The sequence below is a fragment of the Peromyscus eremicus genome, chromosome 1 (assembly GCF_949786415.1).
Source record: "Peromyscus eremicus chromosome 1, PerEre_H2_v1, whole genome shotgun sequence".
NCBI classification, from domain to species: Eukaryota; Metazoa; Chordata; class Mammalia; order Rodentia; family Cricetidae; genus Peromyscus; species Peromyscus eremicus.
The window spans coordinates 71,533,252-71,553,638 of NC_081416.1; the positions used below are offsets into that span (position 1 = coordinate 71,533,252).

A 20,387-nucleotide genomic window follows, 5' to 3' on the forward strand; every position below is an offset into this window, starting at 1 on the left:
GCTCAGCCTGCTTTCTTATAGAACCCAGGAGCACCCGCCCAGGGGTGGCACCACACACAATGGGTTGGACCTTCCGCCATCAATCACTAATTGAGAAAATGCCCTACAGGCTAGCCTACAGCCTGATTTTATGGAGGCATTTTCTCAACTGAGGCTCCCTCCTCTCAGACGACTCTAGCTTGTGTCAAGCTGGTATAAACTCAGCCAGCACAATGGCGGCCTACACTTCAGGAAAGTACTGCTCATGCCTCATGGTGAATCTTAGCAGCACAAGAAACCAAAAGAAGACTATATTAGTTATTTTCCTCTTGGTGTGATAAAACCCCGTGACGAAGAAAGGGTTTATCTGGGGCTTACGTTCCAGGGGGATAAGAGTTCATCACCTTGATGGTGGGAAAGCAGAACAGCAGGCAGGCATGGAGGCAGGACCAGCTGAAAGCTCACATCTCATACCACAAGCAGCTGGTAGAGAGAGATTAAGCTGGGAATGGAAGATGGCTTTTGAAGCCTCAAAGCCTGCCCTCAGTGACGGTGACATACTTCTTCCAGCAAGGCCACACCTCCTAACCTTCCCCAAACAGTGATGCCAACTGTGGACAATGTATTCAAATGCCTAAGAATATGGGGAATATCCCATTCAAAACGTCACAAAGCCTCTCACAGGCACCTTTGAGGAGAACAAGGTGAGGGACCTCTCCATTGAACACCTCAGGGGAAGGCTGGTAACGATTCTATGTAGACTCTGCTTTGTGTCTGATTCAGTGTCAGAAAGGGGTCCCTATATTTCAGGAACCTATTGCTTAGTCTTGGAGATGGCAGGTGGGCCTTGGGAATCATCCTTCAATGGTTCAAATATGAAATGCCCCTGAGAGTCTCATGTATTTGAACCCTTGGGTTCCAAGTGGTGGTGACACTTTAGGAGGTTGTAGAAACGTGGGGACTGTGGCCTAGCTGAAAGAAGTGGGTTGCCAGGGCTGAGGCTTGAAGGAGATAGCTACCCTGGCTCCAGCCTGAGCCCTCCGCTTCCTGAGCTGCGGTACTGCAGCAACAGTGAGCTCCCACCACTCCTGCTAGACCGCTCCACCAGGTCTTCCCCACCATGATGAAACTGTGAGCCAGTGTAAAGCCCACTTCCCTCGAGTGTCTTTGGTCGAGTGCTTGGCTCCATCATGAGAAGAGCAGTAGATATAAGCTCTAAGATCTTACCAGAGGGAGCCGGAGTCCAGGATGGTGGCTGCGGGGGACAACTGTGGATACAGAGAAGGGAGTCCTCTGGCTTGCTCATAAACACACATACTTCTTAACAGCCATTACAAAAAGAACTTGGAAATACACTTAAAAGAAATGGAAAGGGCAGTTAATCATTATCATATTAATGATTGTCCTGGAATTAATTACATGTGTATGAGTGTGAGTACCATTCCTACTTTGGATAGGTGACAATTTCTTATACAATGTAAGGAAAGCATTAACCATAAAGGGAAATATCAATAATTAGAGTGCACCTGGCATAAACATAGGAACTTCCATTCACCAAAAGACACCTTTAAGAAAGTGAGAAGGGGCCTGTCCCTGGCGCTTAACTGGCTTTTGGGAACCTGTTCCTCAGGCTGGATTACTTCACCCAGGCTTTTGGCAGGGGGAGGAGCTCGACTTGATGTGCCAATGCTGTCTGTTTTCAAGCCCATGGGCGGCCTGCCCCTTTCTGAATGGAGTCGAGTAGTGGGGGGGGGGGGGATGGGAGTCAGAGGAAAGGAATGGGAGGAGAGGAGGGAGGGAGAACTGTGGTCAGTATGTAAGGTAAATGAAAAAATGTTAATTAAATAAAATAAAATTTTAAAAATAAACATCAAAAAAGTGAAAAGTGGGACTAGGTAGTTTAGTTGCTAAAAGTACTTGCTACTCTTGTAGAAGAGGACCCAGGTTCTGTTTCCTACACCCACATGACAGCTTACAACCATCTGTAACTCCATTCCAGTGAATCTGATGCCTTCTTCTGGCCTCTGCAGGCACTGAATGCATGTGACATCCATGCATACCCTCTGACACACATGCAACTACATAAAATTTAAAAAAAAAACAGAAAAGTATATAAAAATAGAAAGGTGTGTGTAAAAAGTTTAATAGAAAGGTGTAGGAGTAAATTTTTGTAATTTATTTGACCAAAAATATGGAAAGCAAACCTATGGTTTTTAAGAAAAAAAAGACAGCACCCCAATAACCACCTTAAATAGGTATCGATGCAAAGTCTTTTTCTTCATCCACTAAGAACTGAGAAGCTGCACTGCCTCCCAGTCACACTCTGCCCAGTTTTCTTCCTGGGCTCCAGCCTACCACAGAGTGGCAGTGTTTTACCCAAGAGTCATTTAACAGACTTCACAATAAGGCCTGGGCTAAGCCAGTTATGACATGCTAAGTGCTTTTGACTGTCCCTTGAGCTCCCATTAAACTGTCTCAGACACAAACTCCAGGCAGTAACACCTCCTGCCCTAACCTATTGCCGGAGTATGATTAAAGAGTGGGAAAATCGCTTTCAGAGATATAGAAGCCAGAGAGCTGCACATCTGAAGGCCCAGGAAGGGACCACTGCTGAGGAAGAGCAAGATAACAGAAAGCCATCCAAGGTGCCCAGTGTCAGCTACCCCTTAGTAGCTCAAGATTTTCCATACCGGAAAGAGGACTTCTGTACTGCATCACCTATGGGGTGAGTATGGCTTGGGTACCCAGTCCTTTCCTAGGTGTCCTCAAGCCTAGTTAATGTAGAACTACCACCTGTGGGTTTCTCACCACGAGAAGAAACTAGAAAGGCCCTTTCCAGTGCTCTAACTCATTGCCCCTCTGCCTTCCAGGATATGGACGGCATTCTACAAATCAGACCCACGCATTGCCCTTGGAAAATATTCTCCAATGGAACAAGAGATTCTGGTAAATGCCCTCAAGTTTGCATGGACTGAGTCCCTCTAGAGTCTGCTTGCAGAGGTGGGGGGATTCCTAGGGTTCAAAATCCATCAATCACAGACGTTTCCACAATAGCTCCTGTTGGCTGTGTCTACTGATAGATTTCACTCTCTGAACATCCCAATCAGGAGTACAGCCATAAGCAGGGCTGGAAAAATGGCCCAGAGGGTGAGTATCCTTGCTGTGCAAGCATGAAGGCCTGCATTTGAATCCTTAGCACCTTTTAAAATGCTAGGCATGGTTGCATGTACTGTAACCCTGGCAGTGGGAGCAGAGACAGGTGGACCCTGGGAGGTTGCTAGCCAGCCAGCCTAAACAAAATGGCAAGTTTCTAGTTCTGTGAGAGACTATGTTTCAAAGGAATATGGAGGAAAGTGGTAGGGGAATGTCTTTTTCTGGTCTCTGAATGCATATGCACAGGACATACACCCTCCCCCTATATGTTGGCAGTACTTACACCAAACAGAAACACACACTAAAAAACACTGTGTTTTATGTAACTGTGATAATAAATTACCAAACTGCCATTTCTTAAGTACTTACCTGCCACTATGTCGTACTTTGAGTGTGACACGTCTCCCATAGGCTCGTGTGTTTTAACCCTTGGTCTTTCAACACCACATGAGCTCTGCACAAATAGTGTCCATCAACATTTAGTCATGGTAGGTGAGGGTCTCACAAGGCCTCACCTCTCTCTGGGCAGTTAATAGTGGGGGCGGGGCAGAGAAGTCATTTTCTTCAGTGATATAACCACTGGTAAGTTGCCCGTGCCCCAGGGAAAAACCTTCTACCAAGGCTCATGTGAACAATGTGAATTAGAGGTGGTGGGCCACAGAGAAACCAAAAGAAAAGGAAAAGAGACACGAAAAGAGGACTTGTATGGAAGGAGAAGAAATTCAGTGGGACTGAGAGAGGGATGAGAGCAAGTAACGGGTGAAAATGTTCATATACACCTGTATGAAACTGTCAAAAAATAAAAATCAGGAGCTGGAAAGATAGTCTAAACTTCTCTTTCAGAGTTCAGTTCCCAGCACCCAAGTCAGGCAACTTATAACTGCACATAACTGTAGCTCCAGGGTATCCAACATCCTCTTCTAGCCTCCACAGTTACCTGCACACATGTGCAAAGACACACACACACACACACACACACACAGACACACAGACACAGACACAGACACACACACACACACACACACACACACACACACACACACACACACTTGAAAACAAAGTTAATCTTTTTAAAAAATAGTCGAAAAAATAAAAATGGAAAAAACAGAAATAAGGATAAGCTGCAAACCTCAGTGATAAAGATGAAGCTTCCAGGTCCTCAGCTCTTCTTTTGGGCACTGGGTTACACTTTGAGTGTGAAGTGTCCCCAGAAGCTCGTGCCTTTCAACATAGGGCTCTCAGTTAGTGGCAGAGTTGTGGAACTTTTAGGAGGCGAGGTCTAGCTGAAGAAGGATGGGGTCACTAAGAGGGTGGGCCTTCTGGTTTTTGCCTGGCCTTGGCTCCTGTCCTGATCCCCTGAGAGGGAGGCAAGCTGCTCCATGTCCCCACCACCATGGAGCCACCTGCCACTGTGTCCTCCCTACCATGACAAATTGTGTCCCCTCAAACTGTGAGCCAGAGTAGATGCTTCTTCCCTTAGGCTCCTTCTTGTCGGGTATTATTTAGTCACAGTGATAAGAAAATCACACACACACACACACACACACACACACACTCACACACGCACTAGTTGCTCTCACACACATCATCTTTTGAGACTTCACAATACCCTTTGTAAGGTCAATAAAATGATTCTAAATTCACAGTGGATAGAAGGAGAGCCGGGCTTTGAACCCAGGCCTATGTGATCCCCAAGGTCTACCCGATTTCCTATTTAATAAGGGATTCAATGCTCTTAGCAGTGGAGGAGAATCAGCCACTAGCTCATTCTCTCCATGGTGGCTGCCTACCCCTAGGTACTGAGATTTTTAACCATCTTTTTTTCTGTGTTCAGCATCTCGGTGGCGTTCACACCATAGCCACAAGAAGATATTTGGCTGAGCAGCAGAGGAAAGAGTGGAGGGTGCTGAGAAAATTACAGGCACAGTCATCAGACTACAAAATGGCAAAAAAATATAGAAAAGAGTCCTCTTCTCCTTGTACTGTGTGCGGACCCCCAGAAAAGATATGGACAGCAAAGGTGGTCATCCCTGCGGAGGAGTTTAAAATGCCCCACCGAGAGGTGATCGACATCGACAAACATATAAAAAGGATGCAGCTCGCGCGAGCCCTGAGAAACAAGCAGTTTTCTCCGTACCTCGAACGGCTCCGGAGTGCCACTTTGCTGTCTGGAGCAGAGCCGGGTACCACAGGAACAGTCAAGTCCAGGGAAGAGGGGGGCAACTATGACAGGGATAGCTCTGATCAAGCCAGTCAAGAGGAGAAAGGGGAGACAGAATTCAAACCCACAAACCCACGAGAAATCACAATGAACGTAATTTTCAAGTCAGAAGAACCCAAAGGGTGTTTGGTATGTCATCGGAATGATCGGAAAACTTTCCTCCCTGTGAGGAAACAGGAGCGGCGCATCACGGGCCTGACGAACAGAAACCTCTTCCCCATCACTGGCTTTCCTGGAGACCTGATGCTCATGAACCAGGATTTTATATCACGGGGAATCCACCCGAGTGACGCCATTAAGATCTACTGGCTGCCAGAAGAGGATACCCGCAAGGCACTCAAGCACAGGGCAGCTCACTGCCCCTATTGAAGCTAGAGAGCCCAGAGCATAAGCAAGTGTCCTGCTCTTCATTTCTCCTGCACACCGTGTCCCAGGGTCCTTCTTCTCTGCTCTTCTTTTGAGCTCCTTGGCTTCTCCTGCTCTGTCTCCACAGTGTCTCCAAGATGAGACCCTGCTGCTAAGGCTTCCTTGTTTCCGGCGACTCTTGAGTATAGCTTCCACCTCACCACAATCATAAGTTCTAAATGATGGGCATGCCCCCACTGGCCAGGCTGTTTTCCTGATCCTGGGTATTCACTCTAAAACTGAAGTTGCCCATCAAATACCGAGTCCTGGCACTAAGAGGCAATCCAAAATGTGAGTGACAGGAAATGGATTCTCAGCCTCCTCCAAAGTATCTCCTGGCTCAACCAGAGCCTTGGGCATAGATAGGAACTTCAGCTTTTGGTGGGGAGGGGCACCTAGAGCAAAAGAAAGGGTTTTCCTCCAATGACAAAGCTCTGATGTTTCCTGCATGTGTGTCTGTGTATCACATATGTGCCTGGTGCCCATGGAGGCCGGAAGAGGGTGTTGGATCCCCTGGCATTAGTGTTAGAGATGGTTGTGAGCCACCATGTTGTTGCTGGGACTCAAATCCAGGTCTTCTGGAAGAACAACCAGAGCTCTTAATTGCTGAGCCATCATTCCAACCCCTTACTTTTTGTTTTTAATACAGGATCTCAGTAAGTTGTCCAGACTGAACTGCCTTTCCTTTCCAAGTAACTCGGATTTTAAACTTATGCCTCCAGGCCCAGCTTATAATCTGTTTTTGACTGGTGGAAAATAAAAGAAATTCAACATCCCCGCACACAAAAGTACATTCACATTTGCACGTGCGCACACACACACACATACACACATACCCATAAAGAAGGTATCTTCCCAGTGACAGGAAATCTCCTCTTTGTCCCTTCCTTCTCTTGCACTAAAGAAATGAGACATTTTCACTTGGAGGAGAGTCTCTTACAGCCTGTCTGTCATGGGACTTCTTTGTATTGAGCAAACTACAAAATTCTGAAGTTGAACAGTAAGTGGAGAGTCTCAGGGAATAGAGAGGGTTCAGGAATTACATACTACCTATCCTTGTCAGTAATACTCAAACAATGGCTACAGACATGCATCCTGAGTAAGGCCTGGCTCCAGCAACAGGGAGAAGTCAGCCTGGTGGCTTGGGGCTATGTGTGAGACACTGCTGAAATCTGTCTCCTCACCTTGAGTGACACTGGCCAGGGTGAAGCTTCTGGGGGTACCACCAGGTCCCCTGGGTGGTCTAGAAAAGGAGAGTAAAGTGACTAGAGACATTTGCCTTTCTCAACAAGGCTCTGGGAAACAATAGCTCCTTCTTTTCTATCCTGAAATTTTCCAAGGAAGAATATGCTGTGGATATCACTCTGTATAAATAAAATACTGATTGGCCAGTAGCCAGGCAGGAAGTATAGGTGGGACAAACAGAGAAGAGAATTCTAAGAACATGAAGGCTGAGTCAGAGAGACACTGCCAGCCTCCACCATGAGTACCAACATGTAAGATATAGGTAAGCCACGAGCCATGTGGCAACTTATAGATTAATAGAAATGAGTTAATTTAAGATATAAGAACAGTTAGCAAGAAGCCTGCCACGGCCATACAGTTTATAAGTAATATACGTCTCTGTGTGTTTACTTGGTTGGGTCTGAGCGGCTGTGAGACTGGCGGGTGAGAGAGATTTGTCCTGACTGTGGGCCAGACAGGACCAGAAAAACTTTAGCTACAAGAATAACTAGTTGACCATGGTCCAACATGACTTCCTGCTTGAGGAGGTTTCCAGCCTCCTCTACTATACAGGCCTCAGGCCTGGGAGGTGAGACAGTCTAGGAATCTGAAGACAGGTGAGTAACTGAGACTAAAGGCCTTGCCTGCATTCACTAGACTTCAACGGCAGAACCAGGGCCAGCTCCCACTCCCCTGACTGATTTACATAAGAACCCTTTCAATGTCACTCTAGCTACAGAAACAAGCCTGGGTGGAATAGCAAAGATCTAGGAGCTGATCCCTTGGGAGTAGGTTGTCCAAACGGACAGACATGTATCTCCATTTATTACATTTCACACTAGGATCCTCATGGTTCATTCCCATGGCAGTGTCCACGGTTACAAAGTCTACGATACAAGCCCTTGTGTAACAGTCCAACAATGCAATGCTCAAAAGGGTTATACATAGTGCTCCCTCACTGGGTACACATCCAGTAGAACCCAGAACATGTGTCCACACACAAGCTTGCACATGAATATTCATAGCATATTTCCTTAAAGTAGCCTCAAAAGTGGAAATAACCAAAAAGCCCCTATGATGATGGAAGGTAAAATGAAAGTGGTAATGTTCATGCAATAAAATATTTTTCAGGTGTGTGAAAGTAGGAACTGATCAAGATCCAATCATGAATATAGAAATATCATGCTAAGCGAATGAAGCCAGCCGTGAACGACCACACACTTTGTGCTTCTGTTTATGTGTAATGCCCATAAGAGCTAAATTCTGAGTTAGAAAAGAGGTTTGTGGTTACTGAAGTTTGGAGTGACGGTAGGAGCAAATGAGGACTGAGTTGTGATGGATTTGGTATTTCTTTTGGAAGGGATGAAGGCTAACTATGGCTGACTGAGATGATGCTGAACCATTTTGCCAATAGTCTAAAGATCCCTGGGTTATAAGCGTTAAGTGGGTGGATTGCATGGTATGTAAATTATATATCAGTAAAATTGGCATATAAGATATTAATGGACATTAATGACATGATTAAATTAATAAAACAATGGAGTCGGGGAAAAGCTGCGCATGTGGTCGAAAGCAACTGAATCCCTCCATTTGTAGATCTCTAGCAACTGGCCTGAGCTCTGCTGAAGATATAGGAGAGAAAGAAGGACCCAAAACCCAGGTGGGTGGACTCTCTTTCCTCTCCCAGTGGTAGGTGAGCCCCACAACAGAACACTGATACCATAGGCTTCCCATCCCATCCATTCTCTGCTTCCATGATGTTATTTATTTAGGGCAGGACTGCTTAACAAGACTGAAGTTCCTGTCCTCACCCCTCCCGATGTCTGACAACGGTGGACCCTGTCCTGGGATGTATGCTGTGCTATGCCATTCTGACCTCAGAACAGAGCAGGCTGGGCCCATAGCAAGACCACTGCTGCCTCCAAGCAAGAGCAGGAAGAAAGAGCTCACCATGTAAAGCTTATCTGGTCCCAGGCATGTCCCGCATTCTCTCCTCTCTCCTCTTGCTCCTCTCTATCTACATTCCTCTTTCTATCTATTCTCTCTGCATGGCAGCCCCTCCTGCCTGGCTATTGTCCATTCAGCACTTTATTAGACCAACCAGGTGCCTTAGGCAGGCAAGGTGAACAAATGCAACACATCTTTACATAGTTAAACAAATGCAGCATAAACAAAAGTAACACATCTTTACACAGTTAAGGTAATATTCCACAGCATAAACAAATGTAACACATCTTTGTCCAGTGTGAATAGTATTTCATAACACATAGCCGTGGCTGCCTAGGGAGACAAAAAAAAAAAGGACTGTGTTTTCCAGAGACACCCAGAAATCAAAGTTTTGGTATTCCATGTCACAATGTCCTCTCAGCAGAAACGTCTGGATTAGACTCTGTTTCTGGGGATTTTTGTACCCCAGATCTTTGTCCTGGCCACACTGTTTCTAAAACTGTCCTTAAACAGCCTCACGCATCTCGCCTGTGGGTCTTTCCTCTACTTCCCTACAAAACTTGAGACATCTGTCTGTCCAGACCTCCTAACATCATCCATCCCCATCTACTCTCTGCGCTGCCCCAAGGCGCCCCCTCCCCTCCCCAGTAGCCTCACTTCCATTCCACAAAGATGAGTGGAAGGGCTGAAGGGTGTGTTATAAGCAGCCTCCTCTGCACGGTCCCCCTCCATCTTAATAGAGAACTCCAGTTTGTCCAGCTATCCATTCCTATCCCACTAGCCAAGGTGCCCAAGAGGAAACTGAGTCCAAGCTCTGCTTGGAAACTAGCCCAAGAGCAATGAAGAGAAGGTGTAAGTGATGGGCAGGAGCCCCACCATCCATATCCGTGACTGATGCAGACATGGATGTGATAAGCCCTGGAACAAGGAAACAAAGTGAAGTGTGATGCTGAGGGAGCTGAGAAGCGCTGCTCACCATCTGCTGCCTACCAAGGGGCAGGGCAGCTCTTAGAGTGGGCAGAGCAAGACCAGGGCATGCAGGAGCACCAGGGCACCAGACTGCTGTCAGGCTGCCGCCTTTGTATGTCATTTCAGAAGTTGATCCCTGTGCTCCTTTACACCCATTGGAGACTGGCTTTCTGAGACTTGCCACTACAAGGGGTCCTAAATACATAAAGTGCCTGCCTCTTAGAGAGTCAGAAGAACACAGTCTGTTACCTGCTGGCACCCCCAGGTTGAGAAGACTTTCTCAGATTGTTCACTCTGGGACATGCTAAATAGCTGAGGTAAATGGTTAAGAAGCTCCTTCCAGGTCTCTCTGACAAAATATAGTAGATAGATGATAGATAGATAGATAGATAGACAGATAGATAGATAGATAGATAGATAGATAGACAGATAGGGATAGATAGATGGTAGATACAGACAGACAGACAGACAGACAGTCAGACAGTGTGTATGTGGGAGAGGGAGGTAGAGATTAGTGCTCAGCTCAGTTAGTGCTTCACCAAAATCTCCAAAGCAGTCACAGCTGCAAAAAATATCATCCAAAAAAAGTAACAAGAATAATCAGAGGAAAGCATGTAAAATATTCCACTTCAAGAATGCCCATCCTGAAGATTGACAGGAAATTATTCCTAATGTCTTTCCTGACTTTGAACTCCACCACTTCAGCTTTCAAAAATTCGACCAACCATGGAAAACCAGAATACAGCTTGAATCAATGAACCACACATATATTAGCAACTACATTGACGATTTCATTCTCCATTGGAACAAATAACCACAATGCTGTTCTGAGTAATTATTGCTACTCTGTGATACAAACTCAGAAATCCAAGCGATGTTGACCCAGAAGTCGGAAAGACTTTGTTCTCAGGGAAAATATCCATATTCCTACAGAGATTAACCAATGCCTGGGTTGTATTTCTATTTTCCTCGAGTATTCTACAGTAATTGTAACATGAAGAGCATACGGTGGAACACACGTGTATAGACCCAAATGCATCCTGGATGTTCCCTGCACTTCAAATAAGCCTGTTACTTACCATTTGGTAAATCCTCTGCCTGATGAGGGGCACAGCTTTTAGCTTTTAAATCAGCTATTACCGTGAAAGCCTTTTCCCTCACAGCTTCTAACAATCCAACTCACTGCCTATTAGGGGTTGTTTCAGTTATTTTTGATATTCTGTGGAGAGTGTGAGGTACCCTTTCCTGCTTAGAGGGGAAATTTCCCCTCTTTGAACCTGAAATGCTTTCAAAGAGGAGAGAGATTGCCTTTCAAGAGTTAGAAAGCTGTCCTCCTCTTAAGAGCCGTCATGATATCCAAAGGCTCCTAATGCAGAGAAAAGCATTAGCCACTTACATTTCTGCCTTAATGAGTACCGCGCTCGTAGCTAGCCAATGGTAAATGTCACAAACTTAGGAATTATTTCTCTCAGTGCGAAGAAAGTCAATCTGGTATCCACACTGTCCTCCTATCTCTGCTGATCCTGTGCAACACACGTGTGAGATATACATATCTCTTATTATTATTCTCAAGGTTAACACAAATCACACCTATATTTCTGCTGAAGAATTTGTCACTTAAGAGTAGGGGACAATTACAAGCAAGACAGTAGAATAGGACATTCTTAGCTTTTATTTTCTCCCATAGAAACAATCTGGTAACTATTAAGAATTGAGTCTGAAGCGTTCCCCTCAGACTCATGTGGCCGGTGGTGTCATAAGACCAGGCTGGAGGGAATGGGTCACTGCAGCATGTCCTTTGTCCTAGTTAGTTACTATTGCTGTGGTGAAACGCCATAACCAAAGAAAGTTGAGGAGGGTTTATTTGGCTTACACTTCCACATCACTGTTCATCATCCAAAGAACTCAGGACAGGAACTCAAACAGGGCAGGCACCTGGGGGCAGGAGCTGATGCAGAGGCCATGGAAGGGTGCTGCTTACTGGCTTTCTCCTTGTAGCTTGCTCAGCCTGCTTTCTTATACAACTCAGGACCCACAGTGGGCTGGGCCCTCCCCCAACAATCACTATTACAAAAAAAAAAAAAAAATGCCCCACAGGCTTGCCTGTAGCCTAATGTTATGGAGGTATTTTCTCAATTTTCTCCCTCCTTTCAGAAAACTAGCCAGCACACCCTTGTAGGTCATGGTCGGATCCACTTCCGGGCCTGTTCCCTGCTTCCTGGTGTGGGGGCCACCGCTGCATACCGCACCACACCGTGGCATACCGCACCGTGGCATACCGCACCGTGGCATACCGCACCGCTCCTGCTGCTGTGCCCTCCCACCGCCATGAGCCAAATGCCCTGAAGCAGTGACCGGGATAAGCTCCTTGTCCCTGCAGCATGCGTCAATGGGACAAAACTAGTAAGTGAAATGTCTCTGGTTTGAGGTTCAGGGGACACTGAGGAGGACCGTCCTTTTGATGAGAGGTTCGTTGGAAGAATTATTAGCGCCATGGGCTTGCAAAGAGACAGACAATGTGGCGGGGGATCTAAAAAGGGGAGTGTTTTGCTTTGCTTCTCTGTTGCTGTGATAAACACCATGACAAAACAACTTAGGGAGGAAAGGGTGGATCTGGCTGACAGGCTAGAGTCTACCACCAAGGAGAATGAGGCAGGATCCTAGAGGCAAGACCCAAAGCAGAAGCCGTGGAGGAACACCACTGATTGGCTTGCTACCGTGGCCTGCTCGGCCTGCTTTCTTATATAGCCCAGGACCACCTGCCCAGGGGAGGCACCACCCACAGCAGGCTGGGCCCTCCTACATCAATTGTTAAAAAAGAAAATGCTCCAATTCTGATAGAGGCGTTTTCTCAATTAAGGTTCCCTCTTCCCGGATGACCCTGGCTTGTGTCCAGTTGACAGAAAAGTAATGGGCACCGAGGGTTCTGGCCCATGGTGCAGCATAGCAGTCCCTTCTTACAGGCGTCAGAGGAAAGGAGAGGTCTGGTGGTTGATGAGTTGGCCACAGCAGGGGCCACAGCCGGGCTGTCCTTGATTCCTGGTGGCAAGGAGAGGGGAGAGAATTTCTTGGAAGGAACGTGTGCCTCTGAGGCTATGGAGGAGGAAGGGCACATTAAGTTAAGGTGTACACGTCATACCAGTGGAGGATGTGCTGGAAAGTGCTGGAACCCAATCATCCCCTGATGCCCCAGACAGAGTCTGGCAACTTGAGATCTGTAAACTTCCTTGGGGACGAAAGAGTGGCCTGGGCCATTCTCCTGGAGTCTGTCTGGGGAGCCTGGAATCAGTCTAGGGGCTAGAGAGTCACAGACAGGCTCGGCTAAAGAAAGAGGCTTCTTCAGGTGGACATGGCAGCTGCCTTTAACCCAGCCCTTGAGAAGGTAAAGACAGAGCAAGCTGAGGTGCTAGCCTAGCAGAATTGGTGAGCTCCAGGTTCAGTGTGAGGCCCTACCTCAATAAGTGAGGAGCTATCCAGGAAGACACCGAATGTCAACTTTGGTCACAGACACAAGGGCGGGGGGGGGGGGGGGGGGGAGATACCCACATGCACATCATTCATACAGGAAGGAAGGAGGGAGAGAGGGAGGCCCAATAACAAAATGGCACTGATGTTGAGCTGTAGCGCCCTCTAGCTTCCACAAGTGGGATGGCAATAGGGTGATGGAGAGTTACCTGCTTGGAAGGGACTGGAAGTCAAGCTCTGACCCAGAAAGGTGCAAGACAGAGCTCAAAACAGATTTGATGTGTCCTGTTCTTTTACCCACTGTGTGCCTATCATTCCTTTGAGGGTGTCACCGAACCTACAGTCACTGGGCTCTACACAGGTCCACATCTGTTCACATCTAGCCACAGGCTAGAGTCTACATTTCACGGTGCTGCCAATGTTTTCCAGGTTTGCCCATACAGAGTGACCCATTAGGACTTTCCCTGATATTCCCAGCCTTGGGCATGATGATGAAGGCCAAGAGAATGAAAACTGGCAAGATATGCCCTGGCCTCCTAGCTCCTCTGCATGCTGGAAGGGCTCAGGGGTCTGTCCCCACCCCTACCCCACCCACTGCCGCTGAAGACTTATCACAGCTGGTGATGGGCAGTTCTCAGTCATCTCTGGTCAGAGCTGGCAGCTGTGGCTGAGTCTCTGCTGGACTTCTCTGGCCCCTTGTTCTAGGAGGTCTCACCTAACTCTAGCAGATTGTTCATAGGTAGCTTCACCCTAGCAGCTGCCTGCTGGGCTCTGAGCCCGGCTCCTGACATTGGCATTGCCAGCACAGTACCAAGGGGCTTGGGGCCCGCTCTCTGCTTCACTGATTCACTGCCACCTTGAAACCCACCACGTTCCTTTATCTTCAGCGATCACCTGTCACACTTCTCCCTGGAGACTTCATGCAAACAGGACTCCTGTCCCCCCGCATCTGTACCCCCATCCAAGCCCTTGCCAGCCCATAGCTCTGAACACTGTGTCACAAATGGAAACATGAAGAGTCTTGGAAAACTAAAGATGATCGTTCTCTTGAAGGTTCTGGAAGCTGTGAAGTAAAGCCCCTGGGCCTCTTATCATCTCTGTTGCCATGGCACCACAGCTGCCAAACTTGAGGGAAACCAGCATGTGGGTAAACCTCGGCAGACAATGACCAAGCAGACACTTGCCTTGAGAAAGAGTCTTTATTTAGTTTGCCTCGTCGTGAGGACAGACTAAGGTTGACACTACAGCTTGAAAAAGTCAGCTACAAAAAAAAACGTGAAAAGGAAAACTATCTAGAGAAAACATTGCTGCTCCAATGTTTGGCTCAAGGTTGTGTGGGGTTGTAGACAGGGATCTCGTTTTCCTATGACATTCCTCCCAGCCTTCAGCCGGTAGACCCTGGGAAAACTTGGCCCACACTTTTCTTCTCTGCCATCTCATCATGCCACACATGCATTTGTGCTAAGGGAAATCTAGCCACGGTGTATCCAGTTGCCGAACCTCACGTGCTCATGTCTTCCATCTTTTCTGGGAATCTATGCACGTGGAGCCAATGTCTGGGTGTGCTTTGCTTCACATCTTAGTGCTCGGAGGTTGGCCACGGGCAGTGCGTGTCCTCCTTCCAAGTGTGAAAGCTGCCACAGCTAGGACCACTGCCAGGAAGATTCCACCAAAGATGGCAGCGGTAGGGTAGACTGCCTGGGAGCTGGCGGGAGCTGGTTTCTCCACATCCTTCACTGCCAAGTCTGAGGAAAAAAAGAGAGTGTGGTGATGGCATGGGATAGGACACAGGCCAGAGAATGGCAGAGGAGACAAGGAACTGGGTGGTCCTTGTCAGAACCTTTCAGAGGGGGCGGGATAAGGAAATGGGAGAAGAGGAAACTGAGGCTAGCTTCCAGGAGGCAAGAGAGATTTACTTCCCATTGTCTTGCCAGCCAGGGGAGTTAGGGAAGGGTCTTAGCAGCGACTCAGACCTGGGCTTTGGGAGAATGAATCTGGATTGGGTCTGTAGATGAGTGTGAGGGGAGAGGGTTGTGGCATTTAAGCCACTTGGGAAATGGTGACGAGAGTCCCAGGCAAAAGGAATCCAGGACCTGAGCTACTGTGGTGACGGCAGGATAAAGGGAAAACAGATACTGGCAGCACCTGCTTCTTGCTTTTCCCATTGTCCTGTTCAACGTAGTCCCACCCCCAGCCGAGGCACCAGATTCGCACAAGCTCTGCTCTGACGATACCCATCTGTTTGCCTCCTGCCATGCAATAGGCCTTTGGTAAACACTGAATGAATGAATGAGGAAAGAGTGTAGAATCAGCTTGGCATAGGAACCGGCCTACTATGGGGCATGAGGACAGGAAGCTATCACAGATGGTTCCCAGAAGGTGACAATGATGCCCTGATCTAGGGGTAGGTTTGTGACAATACAACAAACCCATTTCTGCCTCTGTCACCCTGGCTATTATATCTCCCTACCTGACACCAGCCCTCGCCAGAAGTCCTAGGAGTCCCACTGTGGACATTTCCTAGTTAATACCCACAGCAAAACAACGTAGCAGAAATTACACCTACCACCTGGTCTAGGTGGAAAGTAAAATGGCCCATTTAGTGCCAGTCCTCCCAGACATCAAAATCAATTCACGTTTCCTGCGTTTCCATGCCCCACCCACCTGGTGAATTCAAAACACCTGTTACCACCGTGATGAGGAGCAATACTCCCATTAATTATGTTAACAACAGAAACTATAGTAGTACGTTCATCAAACACCCAGTGACTTGCACCAGACAAGGACCAAAGCATTTTAAGGAACATTGCTTTAGCAAGACCTCTTAACAGTCTGAAGAGACATTAGCTCTCTCACCTTATAGATAAGGATTCTGGGATCTCCAAACCCAGAGAATCGAGCCTTCCAGGTCACAACTCTCTTGCCTACGACCTACATGTGACCTTGAGTCTCGGGGGAAGGCAGCAACCAGGCCTAATTCATTGACTGGTGTGCAGTTTGTGTTGACCCATAGCACAGACAAAGGCATCCCAAATCGACCGGAATCACGGACCCCACTGGAAAGTAGGATCTGAGGGTAACCACCTACCCAGGCTCCTCCTGTCTTTGCTGGGGGATTGCAACTGGATGGGTCCCAGGACAACGTCCACCTTTTCTTGATAGGAGCCTGTATCCCTCTTGGACCTCACCACACAGCCCCGGTAGCACCGGGAAGAGGCATCGTATGCTCTGCACACCACCAGTTTACACTGCAGGTACACTGAGGGGAAGCGGTTCAGGAAGTGGAAGGAACTGAATTTGAAGCGGGTAATGCGCGGTGACGGCGAGGAGTAGAGTCGGTAGGTTTCATCTCTTACGCATCTGGAAGAAAGGAGAGGAACCGGTTAGCTTGCTGGAGCCTGGTCTCATCTGAATACCCCTGCACTCTGCAGTCATCCTGGCTGCCTGGGCCTTCAGGGCCCCCACACACTCGTTGTGGGGTGTGTACATAAGTCCCAGCAGCCCCAGTACCTCGCCAGTGTGTTAACAGAGCAAATCACCTGCCGTGACAAGCTCAGTGTGCTCAGATAACCAGGGGAGCTTAAGTTTGGAATCCAAGAGCAAGCCAGAGGCAGGACAGGAAAGGAGATGGCCTCGTCTTCCCTTTCCTGGTCACTGGGCCTCAAAAGGTGACAATCAAATGTAGTCTGACCATCTTCCACGCTCCCTGACCCTTGTCTGCTAGGGCCCCTCTGCCAACCCCCTCCCTCCACCCCCTCCCCCCACCAGGCCTGGCCTGCCCCTGTGCAACTACATGGCCATGTTGGCAAGTTCTCTCTAGGACCCTACTCCAATACCCAGCACTTCCTCTCCCCTGGGGCACCTTGTCTCTGCTGGCGATAGAAGGAAACTAGCGGCCAATCTTAAGGAATTCCACTGAGAAGAAGTGCCATGCCCACCGGCAGAGACTACCCAGTGGGGGCTGGACTGCCCAGCCTGTCAGGCCTCCTCCAAGAGTACAGAAGCATCACACCTCCTCCTCCAGGCAAGCTGGAGCAGAGATCATTGCAGCCAACCTGGTCTCCATTGATTCAACCTCAACATGGTGCCAGGGTGGAGAACTTGCATTCCTGGTAGATGGCTAAGCTGTGTTCTCAGGGTCCATCATCCTTTTTCATTTAACTTTCCCAATATCTAATCCCTGCCCCTGTCTCCAGCTGACTTGTGGTGCAGAAACTGACCCAGAGATGTGTGTACTTTAGTTTGGATCTGCTCTCCAATCAATGCGTTTCCCATGGCATGTTCATGTTTTTAACCATAAGGCTAGAGTTTGGTGACCGAAGATCTAACCCCAGTTTATAGCCAACCAGTTGAGTGACCGTTGGTGAGTCATTCCTCTCTTCCCACAGGACATGGTGCCTAATAACCTGTCCCCTTAATCAGGAATGTGGCCCAGGACACAGCATGAGGGCTCCTCAAAAGGCAAGAGTCCTGTGTAGAAAACTATCTAAGCTTGAACCCCTGGCAGGTTCAGCTAGCAAAAAATCTGCATTCCCTGAGCTTTTTGGCTACTCATGTGTGAGTTATAAGGTAAAAGTTTGCATCTGTCCCATACACAAGTCCTTACCCACTCCGGATGAGATCATATGTCAAAGATGAGAAGTCATTGGGGTATGGTGAAGCCACACAGGTGTCCACAAACAAGGCCAAAGAGGCATCAGAATGGAGGATTTCAGCCTGAAGGTACAAGTTTTGGTCCAGATCCACGTAGTATGGGCTGCTGGTCACTGGATACAAGAAGGAGGAGGATGTATAAAAGGAAACGTTCACATCAAAATTGCCATACTGGACTTCTTGGATCTCGACGGTGTTGTTGGTGATGTACACAGTATTGATCCAGGTGTTCTGAAGCATCTTGCAGCTGACATGGATGTGGAGGTCCTTTTTCCTTTTGATGATGCCGTTCGAAACAGCTGCTTTGAGGAAGTTGGAGTAGTTGATGGTCTCATTGTCAGTCTAACAGAGGAAAAGCAGATCAGGTCGGGTCAGTGCTGGTTTGGGTTAGAATGAGCAGGAAATGACTCAGGGAGATACTCACAGCATCTTACAGAGGTACCACCTGTCTGCCTTGTGGCTGCTGTTACCTAGGATGGATATCAGCTTTACCAGCCAAAACGTCTCCCACTCTCCCACATTCTCTGGCACATGGTGATGCAGGCCCTGATAATCTGTACTTATGGCTCTTGCTTGTGGCAAAATGAAGATGTCTTGATGGCCCTCAGCCTGCAGAGTGTCTGACCAAGCTCAGACTCCATGGTTCAGGACTCAGAGCAGGATGTTCTGAGCCTATTCTCACTGTCACTGGGGGCAGTAGGTCTCATACTCATGAGAGGGTCCTGGTAATATCAGTGTAGAATGCTTTCTATTTTGAGTGACTGATGACTTCTTCAGTGTGGTGATTGGCACAGTGGAAGCCAGAAGCCATGAGATCCGCACTTATAACTGAAGCAGGCCTTGACCCCTGAGGCTGAGACTTCCCCAGAGCCTGAGGTGAACAACTAAATGGGTTTATGGCAACCCTGAGGCCATTCCTGCCTCAACTCACTCTACTATGGAACTGTTCACTTTCACTGAGCAGCAAACTCATAAGGAGGCTGTTGCCTTGTGCCACTGAATGTGTCTACCATCTCTGAGAGCTGCCGCGCCGGGAGCCTTATGCCTGGGGCCTGTGAGCATCTTAAGGAAAGAGTGATGTCTAAACACGTCTCTCTCGTTTTCTTGGTATAGCAACAGCATCAGTAGCATCTGTTAGTGTCCATGAAGCAACTGAAAAGAATGAAGCCAGTGGCCCAGAAGTACATTGATAGGCAGAGGGTGTGGCAAGGAGCCAATGGCCAATGGCCAAGAGGACACACATGAACACCCGGAAGCACCATGTTGGTGACTGTCTGGTTCCAAGGAAGGAAAGCACAAGTATGCCATCACCAGGCTGGGGCTGTGAGGCTCTTCACAGCCTGCGTGCTATGATGCACTTCTCCCAATCCCATGTCATGAGCCCTGCATGCCATATGGGCAGGAAAATAATACCATAGTGACATGGACAGTGTCACTGTACTCTTCATAATGGATAAAAAGGCAGGGCAGGACAGAGCAGAGACAGACAGACACACACACACACACACAGAGAGACAGAGACAGAGAAAGCAAGCTTTCCACTATAGTCATGTGAACTGTGAAGGGTGAACCCCTAACTGATTGGGACCTGGATAAGGTCCCCTGTGTTCCCAGCACTTATACAGCTTACATATAATTATTTTTTCAGAATCTAGAGCCTTCTCTTCTTGCCTGTTGTTGAGAACTCTGCTCTGCATGTGAGCCTTCCAGAAACACTGAACATGAGACAAAAGCTTTTGGATTGTAACATGAATCTTAAAAGGTCTTATTAATAAAAACAAACCCGGAGCCAGGTATTGGGGTGAATGATGGAAGATCAGAGAGACAGAACAGGCCACAGCTAACCTCACCTCGCCAATTCCTCAGCTGATCTCGTTTCCTCAGACTGGAAGCCTCTGTGTCCTCATCCTAATGGATCTCAACTGAACTGTTGCTCAAAAGCCTAAAGGCTTAAAAGGATTCTAGTTCCTGGTCCTCATGCCTTTATATACCTTTCTGCTTCCTGCCATCACTTCCTGGGATTAGAGGCATCTGTCACTATGCCTGGCCTGTTTCCAGTGTGGCTTTGAACTCACAGAGATCCAGATAGAATCACAAGTGATAGGATTAAAGGCATGTGTGCCACCATTTTCTGGCCTCTGTATCTAGTGGCTGTTCTGTTCTCTGATCCCAGATAAGTTTGTTAGTGTTCACAATATATTGGGGAACACAGTGTCATCACATTGGAGAATCTCTTTGACCCTTTCCTTATCTTTTCTAGTCTTGTCTCTCCCTCCTCAGACTGACCAGAGCCTAGGGCAGGGCCAGCCTGGTCAACAGAGGCATCATATCGTGCTGTGCTCCAGACCCAGGTCTAGGGAAGAACCTGCAG

At 47.8% G+C, this 20,387-nt stretch overlaps 2 protein-coding genes across 2 annotated transcripts in view; one reads left to right on the forward strand and one right to left on the reverse strand.

Annotated features, from left to right (window-relative positions):
* The first annotated feature begins 2,420 nt into the window (after positions 1-2,420).
* On the forward strand, positions 2,421-5,744 carry C1H10orf120 (chromosome 1 C10orf120 homolog). Its single transcript, XM_059265598.1, has 3 exons — positions 2,421-2,704; positions 2,850-2,925; positions 4,967-5,744. The coding sequence occupies exons 1-3, from the start codon at positions 2,508-2,510 to the stop codon at positions 5,720-5,722; spliced, it is 1,029 nt and encodes a 342-aa protein (XP_059121581.1). The 5' UTR covers positions 2,421-2,507; the 3' UTR covers positions 5,723-5,744.
* A 9,090-nt stretch (positions 5,745-14,834) lies between these two features.
* The window catches only part of LOC131906069 (deleted in malignant brain tumors 1 protein-like), a 40,308-nt gene continuing 34,755 nt past the window's right edge, over positions 14,835-20,387 (reverse strand). The window contains 3 exon segments of the mRNA XM_059256891.1: positions 14,835-15,108; positions 16,452-16,723; positions 17,970-18,358. Of these exon segments, the coding sequence (XP_059112874.1) occupies positions 14,936-15,108; positions 16,452-16,723; positions 17,970-18,358 (834 nt within the window). The 3' untranslated portion in view covers positions 14,835-14,935.